Source organism: Xiphophorus maculatus, chromosome 16 (genome assembly GCF_002775205.1).
Source record: "Xiphophorus maculatus strain JP 163 A chromosome 16, X_maculatus-5.0-male, whole genome shotgun sequence".
Classification (NCBI taxonomy): domain Eukaryota; kingdom Metazoa; phylum Chordata; class Actinopteri; order Cyprinodontiformes; family Poeciliidae; genus Xiphophorus; species Xiphophorus maculatus.
In genome coordinates, this window is record NC_036458.1 from 16,315,090 (window position 1) to 16,329,196 (window position 14,107).

Here is a 14,107-nt window from a genome sequence, read left to right on the forward strand (position 1 = left end):
ATTTTCCGCAGCAGGGAGAAATTTGACCCGTGTTAACCTTTCACCCATCTCTTTTTTTGTTTCTTCCTTTTATATGCGTCTGCTGGTGACTCCCATAGGCGAGTTCTCAGGTGTGTATCTTTTCAAGTGTACTCTTCAAATTCAAAACTAATCCTTGTCAGAGGAGACATTACTCTGTCCATAATTTAGTTTTAAAGATCAATTATTTTAATGAACTGCCTGATCAAGCTGCTGGAAAAATCCAAATCTGCCTCTTTTATAATTTTTTTAAAATAATTTTCAAAATCAGCAGACCTAACATTGTGAGTAATTTTTAAATTCTAACATTTAGAACCTTTTAATTCTTTATTGTCAAGATTTGACAATAAAGAAAATGATTTCCTTACCCAAGTCCTTTTGGGTTTTTGGTGCACCGTATGTACAGCTAATATCATCTTATTGTATTTGTGTTGCTTTATAAAGAGCAAAACGGCCAAAAGGTGCAATGATCTGCCTGATAAGTAGTTTAAAAAAATTACTGTTTTGTCAACAAACATCAAAAAACCTCGCATCGATTTACTTCGTCCTCTACTTTGTGGAAGTCTATCACATGAGATCCCATTAAAATACACATGAAAATCTAAAACAAATATAAAACAGTTGAGTTTATGATTTAAAGGTAATCCTGAAACATTGCCTCCATGAAAACGGTGAAGCTGGCATGGAGAACAGTGAATGAATGCTTATCAAACCGAAGCGCATCACAACAGCCTTTAGCAGTAGTGTGTTTTAATGGAATCAAAAAGAAATGTGATGATAGTATAATAAATCCTCTGCTTTCAAATGAATACATTTGAGCTGCAACACTTTTAGCAAACTCCTTCGGCTTCAAATCAATAAATGCTTCTCTTCAACTCCTCTCCTTTTCTTTCTTGTCTCTAATCGTTTCTCTTCCTCCTGCCGTTTCTTCTTCTTTTGCCTGCAGTCCGTGACGATTTCTTCGGTAAGGTGTCGACGCTCACGCTCACATTTTCTAGTTAAATCCTTCCTAACTTATTTACATATCATTCTGCTTTTCCCTTTTTAAAATCTAGCTTGTGTCTCTTTTTGTGTACGTTTTTTTTTTTTTTGTTGCCAATTTTGCATATTACACCTTTACAGTTTTTCATATCTGTCAACAAAGTAATCATAGCAGCATCTGCCTGCTAAAGACTGGTGTCTCTAAATACCATCTCAACGTTAAGGTTTTATTACCAGGGGCAAGGACATATAAATAGGTCATTTTGATTCTTTCTTTCATTAAAACGAGCTCTTTAAAACACAGAAACCTCTGGTTTGTTTTTGACATGCCCTCATTCATGATGTTCAGTTTCGGTTGAGATTTTTTGCTTTAAAAGCTTGTAGCTTGGCTTTTTCTCACATTGTGCTCGCTGCTTTCACTTCTGCTGTTTTTTTTTTTTTTCTTTTCTAAATGACAGAAGAAATTAATGTATGGCTGTTAGCTAGAGCATGGCATTACTAAGTTGTGTGGTTAAGAAAGCAAACCATTTTTACATTGTTGTTGAAGCTGCTCAGGAAAAATAACAACAAGACAGCAGTGCCAATATTTTTGGTGTGTAGACTGGAATATTTATTAATGTTTCATAAGATGGTATCTTATCCTACAAATATACTGTACTTCTAATTATTAGAATTACATTTAAAAAGAATAATAAAAAAGTTTGAAACTAAATTAAGGGGGTTTAGTTAAGAATCAGTTGTTGCCTCAGGCTTTGTTTAGTGTCTATGACGAGTTATAGAGAAATAAATGTGTCTGTTTCAGGGATGGGAAAGGAGGTGGAAAATCTTCTGACGGAGAACAAACAGCTTCTAGAGACCAAGTAAGGATGATCCTGCTAATGAATTCATATCAGTCTTCTGATTGGATGTATGTGTGGCATTGTGTAAGTGTAGGCATGACCTAAAAATGTGTCTGAAATGTTTTTATGCAGTATTTCATTTTTGAAACGTTTGAAGCTTTTAATTCTTAATCCCTGACTTCCTGTTCCCCTGAGGTACAAATAGACTACTTCTCTTTGCTGATTTTCAAAATGGGAAAGACATGAAAACATGTCCAAAAAGTGGGAAAGATTAGTGTTGGTCATTTTAATGACTACAAGTAAATAACTATTTGCCAAACGCAAGATGAAAAAGTTATTTTAATCATAAAATAATTCAGTAGTTATCAGTAATTCAGCTCAAACAGTGAAATTTGTGTATTATATTTATTTATTATTTATTAGGGTGATTTATTTCCTGAATTAAATTCAGTGAATTTAATTCTGTTCGTTTGATAAATATAACTTGTAACCCAAATTCACTTCTCATAAAATGTTAATATTATGTAGCACCAATAAAATCTAAGACTACTAAGTCGCAAAAGGACATCGTTACAGAAGCTGTCAATTCATAGGCAATATAAAATATATGTGGAAAGTTGAGTGGAAGGAGAAAGTATGGTAGAAAATAAAACACAAGCAACAGGGATACCATTAGATTAGTTTGTCTTGAGAGGATTTCATTCTATGATCATCAAAACTGAGAGAAATAAACACTTTCTGTATTTACTGTTGATATTTTTTTCATTTTGGAACTGGATTATTCAAATAAATGTTAAAGATTTTCAGTGATATGCTAGCCTGACCTAATTGAGATGCTGCTGCGCGTGGAAGGTACTATTACATTAGAAAATGACAGCTTGTTTCAATACCCGTTCTTGTCTCTCCGCTGTTTGACAGAAACGCTCTGAACATTGTAAAAAACGATCTTATCGCCAAAGTGGACGAGCTGTCGAGTGAGCAGGAGGTGCTGAAGGAGGAGCTGGAGGCGGTGCGGCAGTCCAAGAACAAGGTGGACGCCAGAATCAAGGAGCTGGAAGAAGAAATCAAGAGGTCAGAGAACCTTTTTTGTTTTTTTCAGATTTGTCTTGCAAGATTTTAGAGGCAATAAAGTTCAGGATGAGAGAGCTCCACAGTTGGTACACAACAAGAACCTGTTGACCTGTAACCTAAAACCCAGGGAGGGTAAAGTAGCAGGTTTATCTCAGCAGCAGTAACATGATAGTGTTTGAATACCTGTTTCTCTTGCTGGGTGCAAATATAACAGGGAAGAGGAAAAATATTCAAATGTGAAGCTCGTAGTTTCTGTTTGTTTTTCTCAAACCCCCCACCCCCCCAAAAAAAAAGAAAACTGTTTCGGTCTCCAAGTTCATGTTTTGGACAAAATTCACTAGACGCAGAAATTCAACGCTAATTGAAATGTCAAAGCGCCGCTGCACATTTAAATCATATGTCCTTGCATTTTCCAGAATAATTACATTTCTAGCACTAGTTTCATATGTCTGATTTTTGTGAGCTAGGATGATGATCTAGGAAGTTTCTTTGAAACATTGAAGATGGATTTAAACGTTTAGGTCAAATTGAGCTTATATACAGGCAGATTTCAAAGAAAGTGTTCACAACCTGAGAGAAGGTTAAAAGTGCTAATATTTTTAAAAGCAAATAAAAAAACATATATATATATATATATGTATATGTATATTAACCTGGCATTTACTTGAAATTCAGTAGTTTATTTTCCTTTACCACTTATTTTATTCATTTGCTATTTAATTGAGCTCTTGTAGAAATTCCAATGCTTCCTTTTTACCTTAATGCAATTAAAATTAATTATATTTTTATGTTCCTAAAACTCTTCTAGATTTTGGTATGAAGCGTTCTGAAGATTTTTAAGTGTTTCTGGAGTTTTGTTGTTTTATTTACAATGTTTATTTCAGTCTTTGCTTTTTCCTACTGACACGTTTTCTCAGTCCCACATTTCACATGACATTTTATTCTAGTCATGTTAAAAAAAATTTTTATATTAATTAATTGACGGTTGCTTACTTGCTTTTGAGTTCACGTTTTTGTAACTGCACACCTTGTGTTACATTTAATTGTATAATAGCAAATGCCATCTTGATTGATCGGTTGACACATTGATTGACCAAAACGCTGTGGAAAAACAGGTGTACGCTCATACATGTAAAAACAGCTACAATATATAATGATAAGCAGTGAATATATGAAATATTAGAATAAAAAAACAGCAAAGATAAAAAGCTGGGTTTGAAAAGTGCTTAGAGTTAGAAATGTTTGTCCACCTTCTGTCAGATATAAATTACATCATCAATTTGATGTTAAAAACAATTCGGCTGGGAATTGATCCTGATCTGCTAGTACGGTGGATCATCCAAAGGAACACGACTTCCTCTTTAAAAATGTGTTTTCCTTAAAGCATCTGCATCTACAGCATGGCTAGAGTCTAGAAACCAAATTAAGTAATTTTTATTCTATGTAACTGAGTTGTTGTGTGTTGCTTTCTGACTGCAGGTTAAGAGCAGAAGCATCTCGGGACTCCAAAGACGAAGTTGGTGATGACGTGAGTAAACTCAACCTCTGCACTCCTAAATCCCATCCTACAAACCACGTTCAGTACCTCTACTATCATTGGCAGACACAAGGGAAAGAAAACAAAACTTCAAGTACTTGTGCATTAATGACGTGCGTTTAGCTGCGTAGGGTTTGTACAATAAAAGACGGGAATCAGCCTGTATGAGTTCCTTTAGTTGAAATTGGTTTGTGAAAGTGTACCCTCCTTCTTTGTGCCCAGTTTTCGTCGCCCATGCAGGACGGGGACATGTCGATGACCCAGCGGCGCCGCTTCACTCGGGTGGAGATGGCCCGTGTGCTGATGGAGCGGAACCAGTACAAAGAGAGGCTGATGGAGCTGCAGGAGGCGGTGCGATGGACAGAGATGATCAGGTACTCATGAACAAATGCAACTTTTGATGGAAAATTAAGAGCATCTCAAATTTTTCTTCTTTTGTCTGAAAGAAAAACAAATCTGATTTGCTTCTTCCATTGCCTTTTTTTCTCTAATTTCATCATATTTTGTTACTTTATAAAATCTCCTAATGCCATTTTACAATTGAACTATTTATTTATATCATGAACTTGCTCTCCTCTCTTCTCCCAGGGCTTCTAGGGAGAGTCCGCCCATCCAGGAGAAGAAGAAGTCCACCATCTGGCAGTTGTAAGCTTCAGCTTTTATTCTGAAACATTTACTGAAATAAAAACAAAAAAAACAGCTAAAGTAGATAATTTTATGACTATCTCTGTCCCAAAGCTTTGCACGCCTCTTCAGCTCCTCGTCCAGCCCTCCTCCCGTCAAGCGACCTTACTCCAGCGTCAACATCCACTACAAGTCGCCCTCGCCGGCGTTCAACCAGCGGCGCAGTCACACCATGTGCCAGATCTCCACCTCCAACCGCACGCTGGAGTTCTTCCCTGAAGAGTGAGCGAAAGCAGCCAAAAACAAACTTAATCGCAGTCTGTCCTTACTCCGCAGCACGCCTGGATGCTCGCTCGCTTCTAGCAGCCTGCAGATCAGAGCGCTTCTGCTGTTGTTGGTTCCTTTTGACCAGAAGCAACTAATTACTGCAGCAGAAGAAGTATGCTCGACAATGTTGTTGGCATAAAGTTAAAAAAGACAGAGTTTCAGGACCAACAAGACCACTAACTAATGTTCCCTAACAGGAAATAGCAGCTTTGCTTCTGCTTCCTTTCTCCATCTTTTCTTCTTCTTCTCTGATTCTCGCTGCTGGTTGGCCAGGCTGCTAACGCTTCGCCTTCTCTCCCCTCTCTTTCTTCCCCCAACCCCGTTGCTTCCAGACTGGCCAGTAACGGTGTTGCATCTCTCCTCAGTGACTCGGCAATGATGGCGCGCCGAGAGCAGCGGCGTGAGCAGTACAGGCAGGTGCGAGAGCACATGCGCCGTGACGACGGCATCATGCAGGCCTGTGGCTGGAGCGTGCCATCTCGCCTCAAGCAGGTGAAATGCACACACAGGGGTCTCCCCACCTTCACGGCTACGAGACCTCCAAAAGTGTAAAAGTCCAATCATTTCCTTATGTCTTAATTCACAAAGAATTTCTTGTAATAATTTCGGATCCTGCATGATCGATAGTTCTTCATGTCTTCTGAAGTTTGGCTGTTTCTCCACTTATCTTCAGTCCTGTTTGGTTACATGACAGCATGTTGAGCAGCCTGTAATCCAAAAATGAGAAAAGGCGACAGGTTTTTCCTCAAAATGGGAAAATCTTGTCCCATCCCATTAAAGTAAGGCAGGCGGATGTTGATCTTCATAAATCAGTCAGATTTATTTGCGAGTTTCTGCACACGGGCATTGAGGAGAATGAACCAAATCACAGAGAAAAATCTCGAAACCGTTTTGATCGTCTCAGTCCTCAGATTTGGTTTTCATAGGAAACCTGTAGAGTGAGCAAAAGAGGACCTCGGCCTTTTGGCTGAGAGGAAAGATGTTTTGAAATTGTTCTCAGAGAAGACCAACGCTCTCCTCGGGCCAAATTAAGTTCCTCAACGAGAGAAGAAAAGACATTCCTCTGACAATGGCTCAAAACTAGACTGAAAGAAGTGAAAGAGCAGCTAATGACCTCAAGAAAGCATGACGACCACAATAAAATGTTACAGTAAAATCTTAATCACAACCTAAAAGAAAACACAAGGAAAACAGATAACATAAGACTCTTGCACATTACTGTACAGCGTCAACTGGCAGACATGAGAGACTGAAACTGGGACCTAAACCTTCTTTGTAAACTTTATGAAGTGTAGGAATTATTTTTAAATACATGAGGATTTTAAAGTAACCTAATTTTTAAGGTCTAGTCTTCTTAAACGGACACAAAATCCCAGTACAGTAACTTTATTATCAGCTTAGATTTTTAAAAATCAGCTTGGAAATTGTCCTGTCCTTGGAAATAAGAAGTTAGAACTTATAATAGAAGTAGAAAGCTTCTACTTTTTTTTTTTGTCTTTGAGCTATTTCAGCTTACCGTCTTGATTTAAACTGGATGAGACGTCTCCTCTTTCAGGTCAGAAAAAGCACTGTAGTGGGATGGGCTGAAAGGTCACTCAGTGTGGAAGAATTCATAAAAACAACATAAAACACTCAGAATATAACACATAAATACAGTCAGGGACAGATCTTAAATTGAAATGTTTGACCATATTGTAAATGTTACATTTGGGGCATTATGCTGTGGGAATGTTTTACTTCAGGAGGATCTGGTGCACTTCACAAAACATAACATTACGAAGAAAGAACATCATGTGGGAATATTAGCGCAAAATGTCACGGTATCTGTCAAGAAGTTAAAGCTTTGTGTGGAATAGGTTTTTCAGATGAACAATGAGCCAAATGCCTTCAAATCTGAATCAAAGTGGCTTAAATATAACAAAGTCAACATTTAGGAGCTGCCATCACGGAGCCCTGACCTAATTCTGACTGAGTTACATCAGTTCTGTCAGGAGGAATGGGCCAAAATTCCAGCAAAATGTTGTGAGAAACCTAAAAGGTTGAAACGAGTCCTACAGTTTAAAGGGTAAATCTGCCAAATCCGAAGCAAATATATACATTTTGAAGAAATCAGAATTAATCAACGAAAAAAGAAGGGAAAAGTCATCCTAACTTACCTAAAACTGAAAGATTTAGTCTGATTTAATGTCAGACAGGAAAAAAAAAAGTTTGTCTTAGAGTGTATAAATATGTCCGGCTTCAAGTGTATCTTGAAGCGTTGCTGGCAGAGAGAGGTCGATTCTCTTGGCTGGAAAAAGGCCGACGGCGCGGTGTGTTGGTAGGCAGGTGGCTCTAACTCTGGTCTCCCGCAGACTGGTGGTCAGACGGACGGCGCTAAGGACAGCCCGCTGAAGAGACAACAGGCAAGTGAGACCGACAGAGAGCCAGCATGCGCCATCATGGCTTCCCCCTCCTGTTTTTAACCTCCCACCTGAATCTCTGACCCTCTCAGAAGCTGATAGAAGAAGATATTTTTTAATTAAAAAAGAACAAAAATCCCAAACGTAGGATTTGTGATCTAGCGGACTTACAGAAATGCATGAAATTTGAGCGATAACGCTTTATTTGTAGGCATGATGTGGTTAGATATTTGATACAAGACTTTCTTACCCCTGGCAGCCTTTTTACCTTTGACCTCTGTCTGTCTCAACCTGCCCTACCTTACACACTTCTTAACAACTCTGCTTTACCTCGGTGTTTTACCTAACAAAAGAGCAACTAATGCACTTTATAGTGATGAGACTGTGGTGTTTTGTTTTATTTCTCAATTTTTAGCTGTTTTGGCTTCTAGAACAAACATTTAATTGCTGCTCAAATCCCTCCCTGGCTTAATCTAATTTCAAAATATTGATGCACAGTGGTCTCGCCCGGAACGTCAGCTGGAGATAGACACCAGCACCCCTCCCAACCCCTCTATGGGACAAGGGTGTAGAGAAAATGGATGGATGGATGACGCACAGTGGATTAATATTGTCACATACATGGCTTAGACTTTAATATTTTGTAGCAATGAACACCATAACAGATAGAGGTGGAGACAAAAAAGATGGATAGCGTGGGTATATCATGACGTCAAACGGTGCTTTTTGGGGTTTTTATATATATATACTTTTTTTTTTTCCGAGATGCTACGAGCGAACCAAAACATATAATCTCCTCACCTGTCTCCTGACCACTCATCACTTTTCCCTGCAGACCAATGAGAAAGAGGATAACCGCATGAAGAATGTGCCTGTTCCGGTGTACTGTCGCCCTCTGGTGGAGAAAGACCCCAACAGGAAGGTGAGAGGATTTCACTGAAATGAGCTAAGTGGGTACATAAGCTCAAAGAATGCTTCATTTACTTTTTTCATCTGTTTTTATTCTTAGATGAAAGATGGAAAAGTTGTATTAGAAGTGTGTGATTATGTGGAAGCCTCACTATTTACTCGGAGTGTGTTATTTTGTGTCACTACTTAAAATATTTAAAAAGCTGACTTCCTCTCAACGCTATTGTTGGAGGTGGTCACAAAACTAAAAAAGTCAATCTGATCCAGGTTTAGTTTAGCTTAGTTTAGTTTAGTTATTTATTTCAAACATATTCACATGCACAATTCAAATATCATAATATCGGTTTAGCTGACTACTTGTTCGAAAAGGGGGTAGAAATATAAACTTATTCGATCCTGGCCCATTTCTTTTATTCTTACTTTTTCTGATTGCCTCTTTAGACTGCGGCAGATTCAACGACGTTTTGTGCTTCGTTCTTCATTTGCATTTGTGCTTGCAGTTGTGGTGCGCAGCGGGAGTCGACCTGACAGGATGGAGAGTCAGCAGCCAGGAGGCGGCGCCACCCAAAGCACCATCAGGCAGCGGTGACCCCCTGCAGACTGAGGAGGACCGAGCGGACAAGAAGAACACGTCACCTGAGAAGAGGAAGGTAGCCCTTCGTGTTTTAATGACTTATTTCCTCCATAATTAACCATGAGTGACCCTTTCCTTTTCTTACTTTATCACCATTGTTTTTATCTTTCCACCTCTGTCTCAGTCTAAGGAGCTCCAGGAGACAGACAGCATGAACAGTCGAGTGTGGATCCTCACCAGCACCCACTCTGCCAGCAAGGTGGTCATCATCGACGCCAACCAGCCTGGTTCTCTGGTCGACCAGTTCAACGTCTGCAACGCACACGTGCTCTGCATCTCCAGTGTGCCAGGTCAAATAGGAAACACCATTTTATGCCTGATTGTTTTATATTTCAACGTAAAAGTAACTCGGTTTTTTGGGGGGGGGTTTTGCTGCTCGTGTGTATTTCTGGTTTCTCCAGCTGCCAGCGAGAGTGATTATCCAGCAGGAGAAATCGTGTTGGATCCAGGTGATGGAGGAGCAGGAGGAGGAGAGGACATGGGAGGCGTGGAGGGCATGTTGGCTGGCATCACGCTGGTTGGCTGTGCCACGAACTGCAGTGTTGCCCGTAGCAACTGCTCCTCGCGTACAGACACACCCATAGTGGATAAAGGACAAGGTGGGCTCATCACCAATACAGCATCTTGCAAAAGTTTCCAAACTGCTTTAACTTTTTCTCATCTTGTCACATTTCTACCTCAGGCTTCATTGTACTTTATTGGGGTTTTGTTCAATGGATCAACATAAAGTGGAACATCTTTGCAAAGGAGGAAAAATATTCCAGGGTTTTAAAATGTGACAGATAAATAAATAAATAAATAAAAGTGTGACAGACATCTAATTCAGTGCCTGGAAAGCCATCTTCTTGCACTGGAAAAACACAAATTCTTACCAAGTATTTTTGGTACAGCTTCTAGAGTAAAGTACTCTAGAAATAAGACAAAACTAACTTACATCATGATATAGAAGCTGGTTGTAAGACAACGAAGTAGTTATATGTGAAGTAATCTATCAGTGGGACTAGTGCTTTTCATCAATAGTAAGCTCATATCACGATGAAAAGGTACTTGTGAGACAGTTTTATCTTATTTCAAGTGGACTGAACTATTTGTACTAGAAACTAGACAAAAAATACTTTGTGAAATTTTGTGTTTTCGCTGTGGTTTGTACCGACCCGTTTTGCACACGTCGGCACTAAAAGTTTGTTTTGAAGTTTTGTCATAGATTCTCAGTTAGATTAGTCTGGACTTTGACTGGGATGTTCTAAGACATGAATATATACTTCATTTTAGCTCAGGCTTCATGTTTAGAGTCAACGACCACGCTGGTCTAAGTCTCTTCACCGGGTTTTTTATTCTGTATTTAACTCCATCCATCTTTGCATCAACTCTCTTCAGCTTTTCTGACCCTGCTGCGTTTGTAATGTGACAAGCGGTGTGAATATTTTAGCGTTGTACCTGACAGAGGAAATGACTTTGTGCGTCTACATTTCTCTGGTGTTTTTCTGCAGCCCCCGCCGCTCCCCCCATGAACGGGAAGATTCACCCCGCCCAGTCAGCCGAGGAAGCCACGGAGGCCACGGAGGTTTCTGAATCCACAGCCAGCCAGCCGGAGATGGGGTCCGGACGCCCGGGGCCCTTCACCGAGCACGTCTTCACTGATCCTCAGCCTCGTCCGGCAGATGATAGGTAGGAAGTCAAAAGTTGCACGTGCACAGACAGATCCGCGGAAAACGTGTCAATAAGCGCACTGGTTGAGGCTTCCAATGGCGTCTTGTCCACTCAGGAACGCGGGCCAGTCCAAAGACGAATCGTCTCAGCCGGCAGAGTCTGAGGAAGGAGGGGAAGAAACCAAAAACTACACCAGCGTGGCCCCCACCATGTGGCTCGGGGCGCAGAACAGCTGGTGAGCAGATCTACTTCTTATGAGGTTTTATTTTTCAACAATTCAAATAAAGCTTCATGGTTTTTTATATGAAATAAAATAAGAAAATAAGTCTAGAAGTTAGATTGTAAGCACAACACTTCCTGATGTGCTTTGATGAAAGGAAAAAATAACAACAGTCATAAAATGATGTGTATGTGTGTAGTGTATGAAGACAAAAAAGTCTACACTGACTTAAATAGGTTAGGTTTGAAAATGCAGTTTTTTAAAAAGTTAAACAGAAATAGCAGAAACAAGAAAGAAAAGCTGTTTTCTCGTTGCTGACCTTCTTCTTTCCCTCCAAGGCTTTATGTCCACTCTGCCGTCGGAAACTGGAAGAAGTGTCTCCACTCCATCAAACTCAAAGACTCGGTTCTCAGTCTGGTGTAAGTCAAACATTCCTCCACGTCCTTTTTGTCGCGGCTACATGTCATTTTGTTGTAGCTCTCTGCTCTGGATTCAGGGTCTCTCTCTCCAGTCTTTCAGCAGTTTCTGTCTCCTGTCTCTTTTCAGGCACGTGAAAGGTCGTGTGCTGGTCGCCCTCGCTGACGGGACGCTCGCCATATTCCACCGATCAGAAGGTGTTTGCATCTTGACTGTCGCTTCATGTTGGTGCGACTGCCTCCAGGTGCTTTTGTCTGTTGCGGTGGCATCGCTTCACTGTGTTTTTGTCCCCAGACGGCCTGTGGGACCTGTCCAACTATCACCTCATGGACCTCGGCCGGCCTCATCACTCCATCCGCTGCATGGCGGTCGTCCACGATAAGGTCTGGTGCGGCTACAAGAACAAGATTCATGTCATTCAGCCCAAAAGCATGCAGATCGAGGTGAGTTACAGGGCATCCCTCTGTTAAACAGCCGAATCCAACATTCAGCTTCAGTTTTTCCTTACGGTACATCAGCTGCTGCTGCTGCTTTTTTCTAATGATTCTCTCTGTTTCTGGTTCTCTGCTGCTTCGTAGAAGTCGTTCGACGCCCACCCCCGGAGGGAGAGCCAGGTGCGGCAGCTGGCCTGGATCGGTGACGGCGTGTGGGTCTCGATCCGGTTAGACTCCACCCTGCGTCTGTACCACGCGCACACGCACCAGCACCTCCAGGATGTGGACATTGAGCCATACGTCAGCAAAATGTTGGGTGAGTTCGAACTCGGTTAATCCCGGCTCATGGAGATTTTACGCAGTTAGTTATCATTGCCGGGGTGTTTGATGTTGAGCTTTAGCACGCTGTCCACGGTTCTGCGTTTAAGGTACCGGCAAGCTGGGCTTCTCGTTTGTGCGGATCACGGCCCTGCTGATTGGTGGAAACCGTCTCTGGGTGGGGACAGGAAACGGCGTGATCATCTCCATCCCGCTGACAGAGAGTAAGTGTGACAGAAAGTGGGGGGAAAACATTCATACCCCTTTTGAATGTCAATTTTATGTGATAGACAAACACAAAGCAGGACATCATTTTGAACTTCTTGAAACAGAAGTACACGTGTTTATCAAACTTCATTATTCGTTTGCAGCAGACTAACATTGCTCATTGCCCTATATACAAGATCTCTATAAACATGGACCATGGTGCTGTGGGGATGATTTTGTTTCTTTCAGCAGAGACAGGGAATCTGGTCGCAGTGGATGGGAAGATGAATGGACCAAAAATTGGGAGAATCATGGAAGAAGACGTGTTAAATCTGTGAAAGACTTAAGAATTAAAGGTTCTTGAGTCTTGAGTCTTTTACTCTATTAAAGATTAGAAGTGTATCACAACATACCATAAATAAAAAGCTGTATAGTCCCTTGTGAGAAGGATATTTTCTGATAGTGTTTACATTGTGGAAACATTTAGGTAGCGTTTTTTTTTTTTTTTCATTATAAAGAAATTAGGTTTTTGACATTGATTTGGAGTTGATGGCTTTACCTTGAAATTACTACAAATTCTTTAGTAATTGCTTAGAAAGTTAGTTTGGATTTAATTGCACTACAAAACAGAAAATATGAACAATTTTTAAAAAAATCATTGCCTAAACTGGTTCTTTGGATTTTTATTTTTTAAAAATCTAAAAACTCCCACCGACCTTCTCCGCTCTTCTCCAAGCATCTTCTCCCTCCTCCGTCTTTCCTCTCTCCCTCAGTGGTTGGACCTCCTTCTCCCAGTCCAGGTCGTAACATTTTTCTGTTGCTTTCCTCTTTCTCGTCCCTCTCTCCTCTTCTCGCGCCCCCCAAAGCGGTGGTTCTTCACCGGGGACAGCTGCTGGGTTTGAGGGGTAAGTGGGAGCGCTCCCTCCCTTCCTCCTGCTGTTGTGATCTTACTGTTCTCACCCAGTCAACCCTTCGTATTTCCCTGCAGACCTCCAGTATACTACATGCTTTTTGTTGGTGGTATACTTTCAGCAGTCTTGTGTTTTATTACTTTACTGAGAAACACTAAAAGTTCTTTAATGATTTTTATTGTCATCTTTTACCGATTAGATGCTTTGCATGACAGTTTTTTTTTCATATATATCTTCTCTGTGTAACACATTTGCTGCATGCAAGATCTTTGATTTGTCATTTTATTTTGGGGTTTAAAGTGTTTAAATTTGCATGTGTGATTTTTACTGCGAGCCTTCCTGTTTGCCTTCTCACCAATATGCTCTCTCTCTTTCTCCATCAGCCAATAAAGTGTCTCCTACGTCCTCTGGCGGGGTGATCCATGTGTATGGCGATGACAGCTCTGAGAAGAGCACCGGCAGCTTCATCCCCTACTGCTCCATGGCCCAAGCGCAGCTGTGTTTCCATGGACACCGTGATGCTGTCAAGTTCTTCGTATCCGTACCAGGTAACTATAGATCATGGCTTTACCTTTAGGTTAATGAAACGCTTTTTGTACCGCCTTCAAGTG

The 14,107-nt window shown here is 40.7% G+C and overlaps 1 protein-coding gene across 15 annotated transcripts in view; it reads left to right on the forward strand.

Moving 5' to 3' along the window:
• The window catches only part of mapk8ip3 (mitogen-activated protein kinase 8 interacting protein 3), a 30,637-nt gene that overhangs the window by 14,401 nt on the left and 2,129 nt on the right, over positions 1–14,107 (forward strand). For 5 of the 15 annotated variants that reach the window (XM_023348716.1, XM_023348719.1, XM_023348722.1 and 2 more), the window contains 23 exons: positions 99–110; positions 965–982; positions 1,802–1,859; positions 2,757–2,909; positions 4,389–4,437; positions 4,669–4,820; positions 5,035–5,091; positions 5,185–5,352; positions 5,730–5,889; positions 7,749–7,799; positions 8,632–8,718; positions 9,206–9,355; positions 9,464–9,629; positions 9,741–9,938; positions 10,830–11,007; positions 11,105–11,224; positions 11,548–11,628; positions 11,756–11,823; positions 11,921–12,069; positions 12,205–12,376; positions 12,489–12,602; positions 13,452–13,490; positions 13,880–14,044. In XM_023348716.1, the coding sequence (XP_023204484.1) occupies positions 99–110; positions 965–982; positions 1,802–1,859; positions 2,757–2,909; positions 4,389–4,437; positions 4,669–4,820; positions 5,035–5,091; positions 5,185–5,352; positions 5,730–5,889; positions 7,749–7,799; positions 8,632–8,718; positions 9,206–9,355; positions 9,464–9,629; positions 9,741–9,938; positions 10,830–11,007; positions 11,105–11,224; positions 11,548–11,628; positions 11,756–11,823; positions 11,921–12,069; positions 12,205–12,376; positions 12,489–12,602; positions 13,452–13,490; positions 13,880–14,044 (2,565 nt within the window). The remainder of the gene's footprint in view (positions 1–98; positions 111–964; positions 983–1,801; positions 1,860–2,756; positions 2,910–4,388; positions 4,438–4,668; positions 4,821–5,034; positions 5,092–5,184; positions 5,353–5,729; positions 5,890–7,748; positions 7,800–8,631; positions 8,719–9,205; positions 9,356–9,463; positions 9,630–9,740; positions 9,939–10,829; positions 11,008–11,104; positions 11,225–11,547; positions 11,629–11,755; positions 11,824–11,920; positions 12,070–12,204; positions 12,377–12,488; positions 12,603–13,451; positions 13,491–13,879; positions 14,045–14,107) is intronic. The other 10 variants (XM_023348720.1, XM_023348728.1, XM_023348724.1 and 7 more) reach the window with 7 other exon arrangements.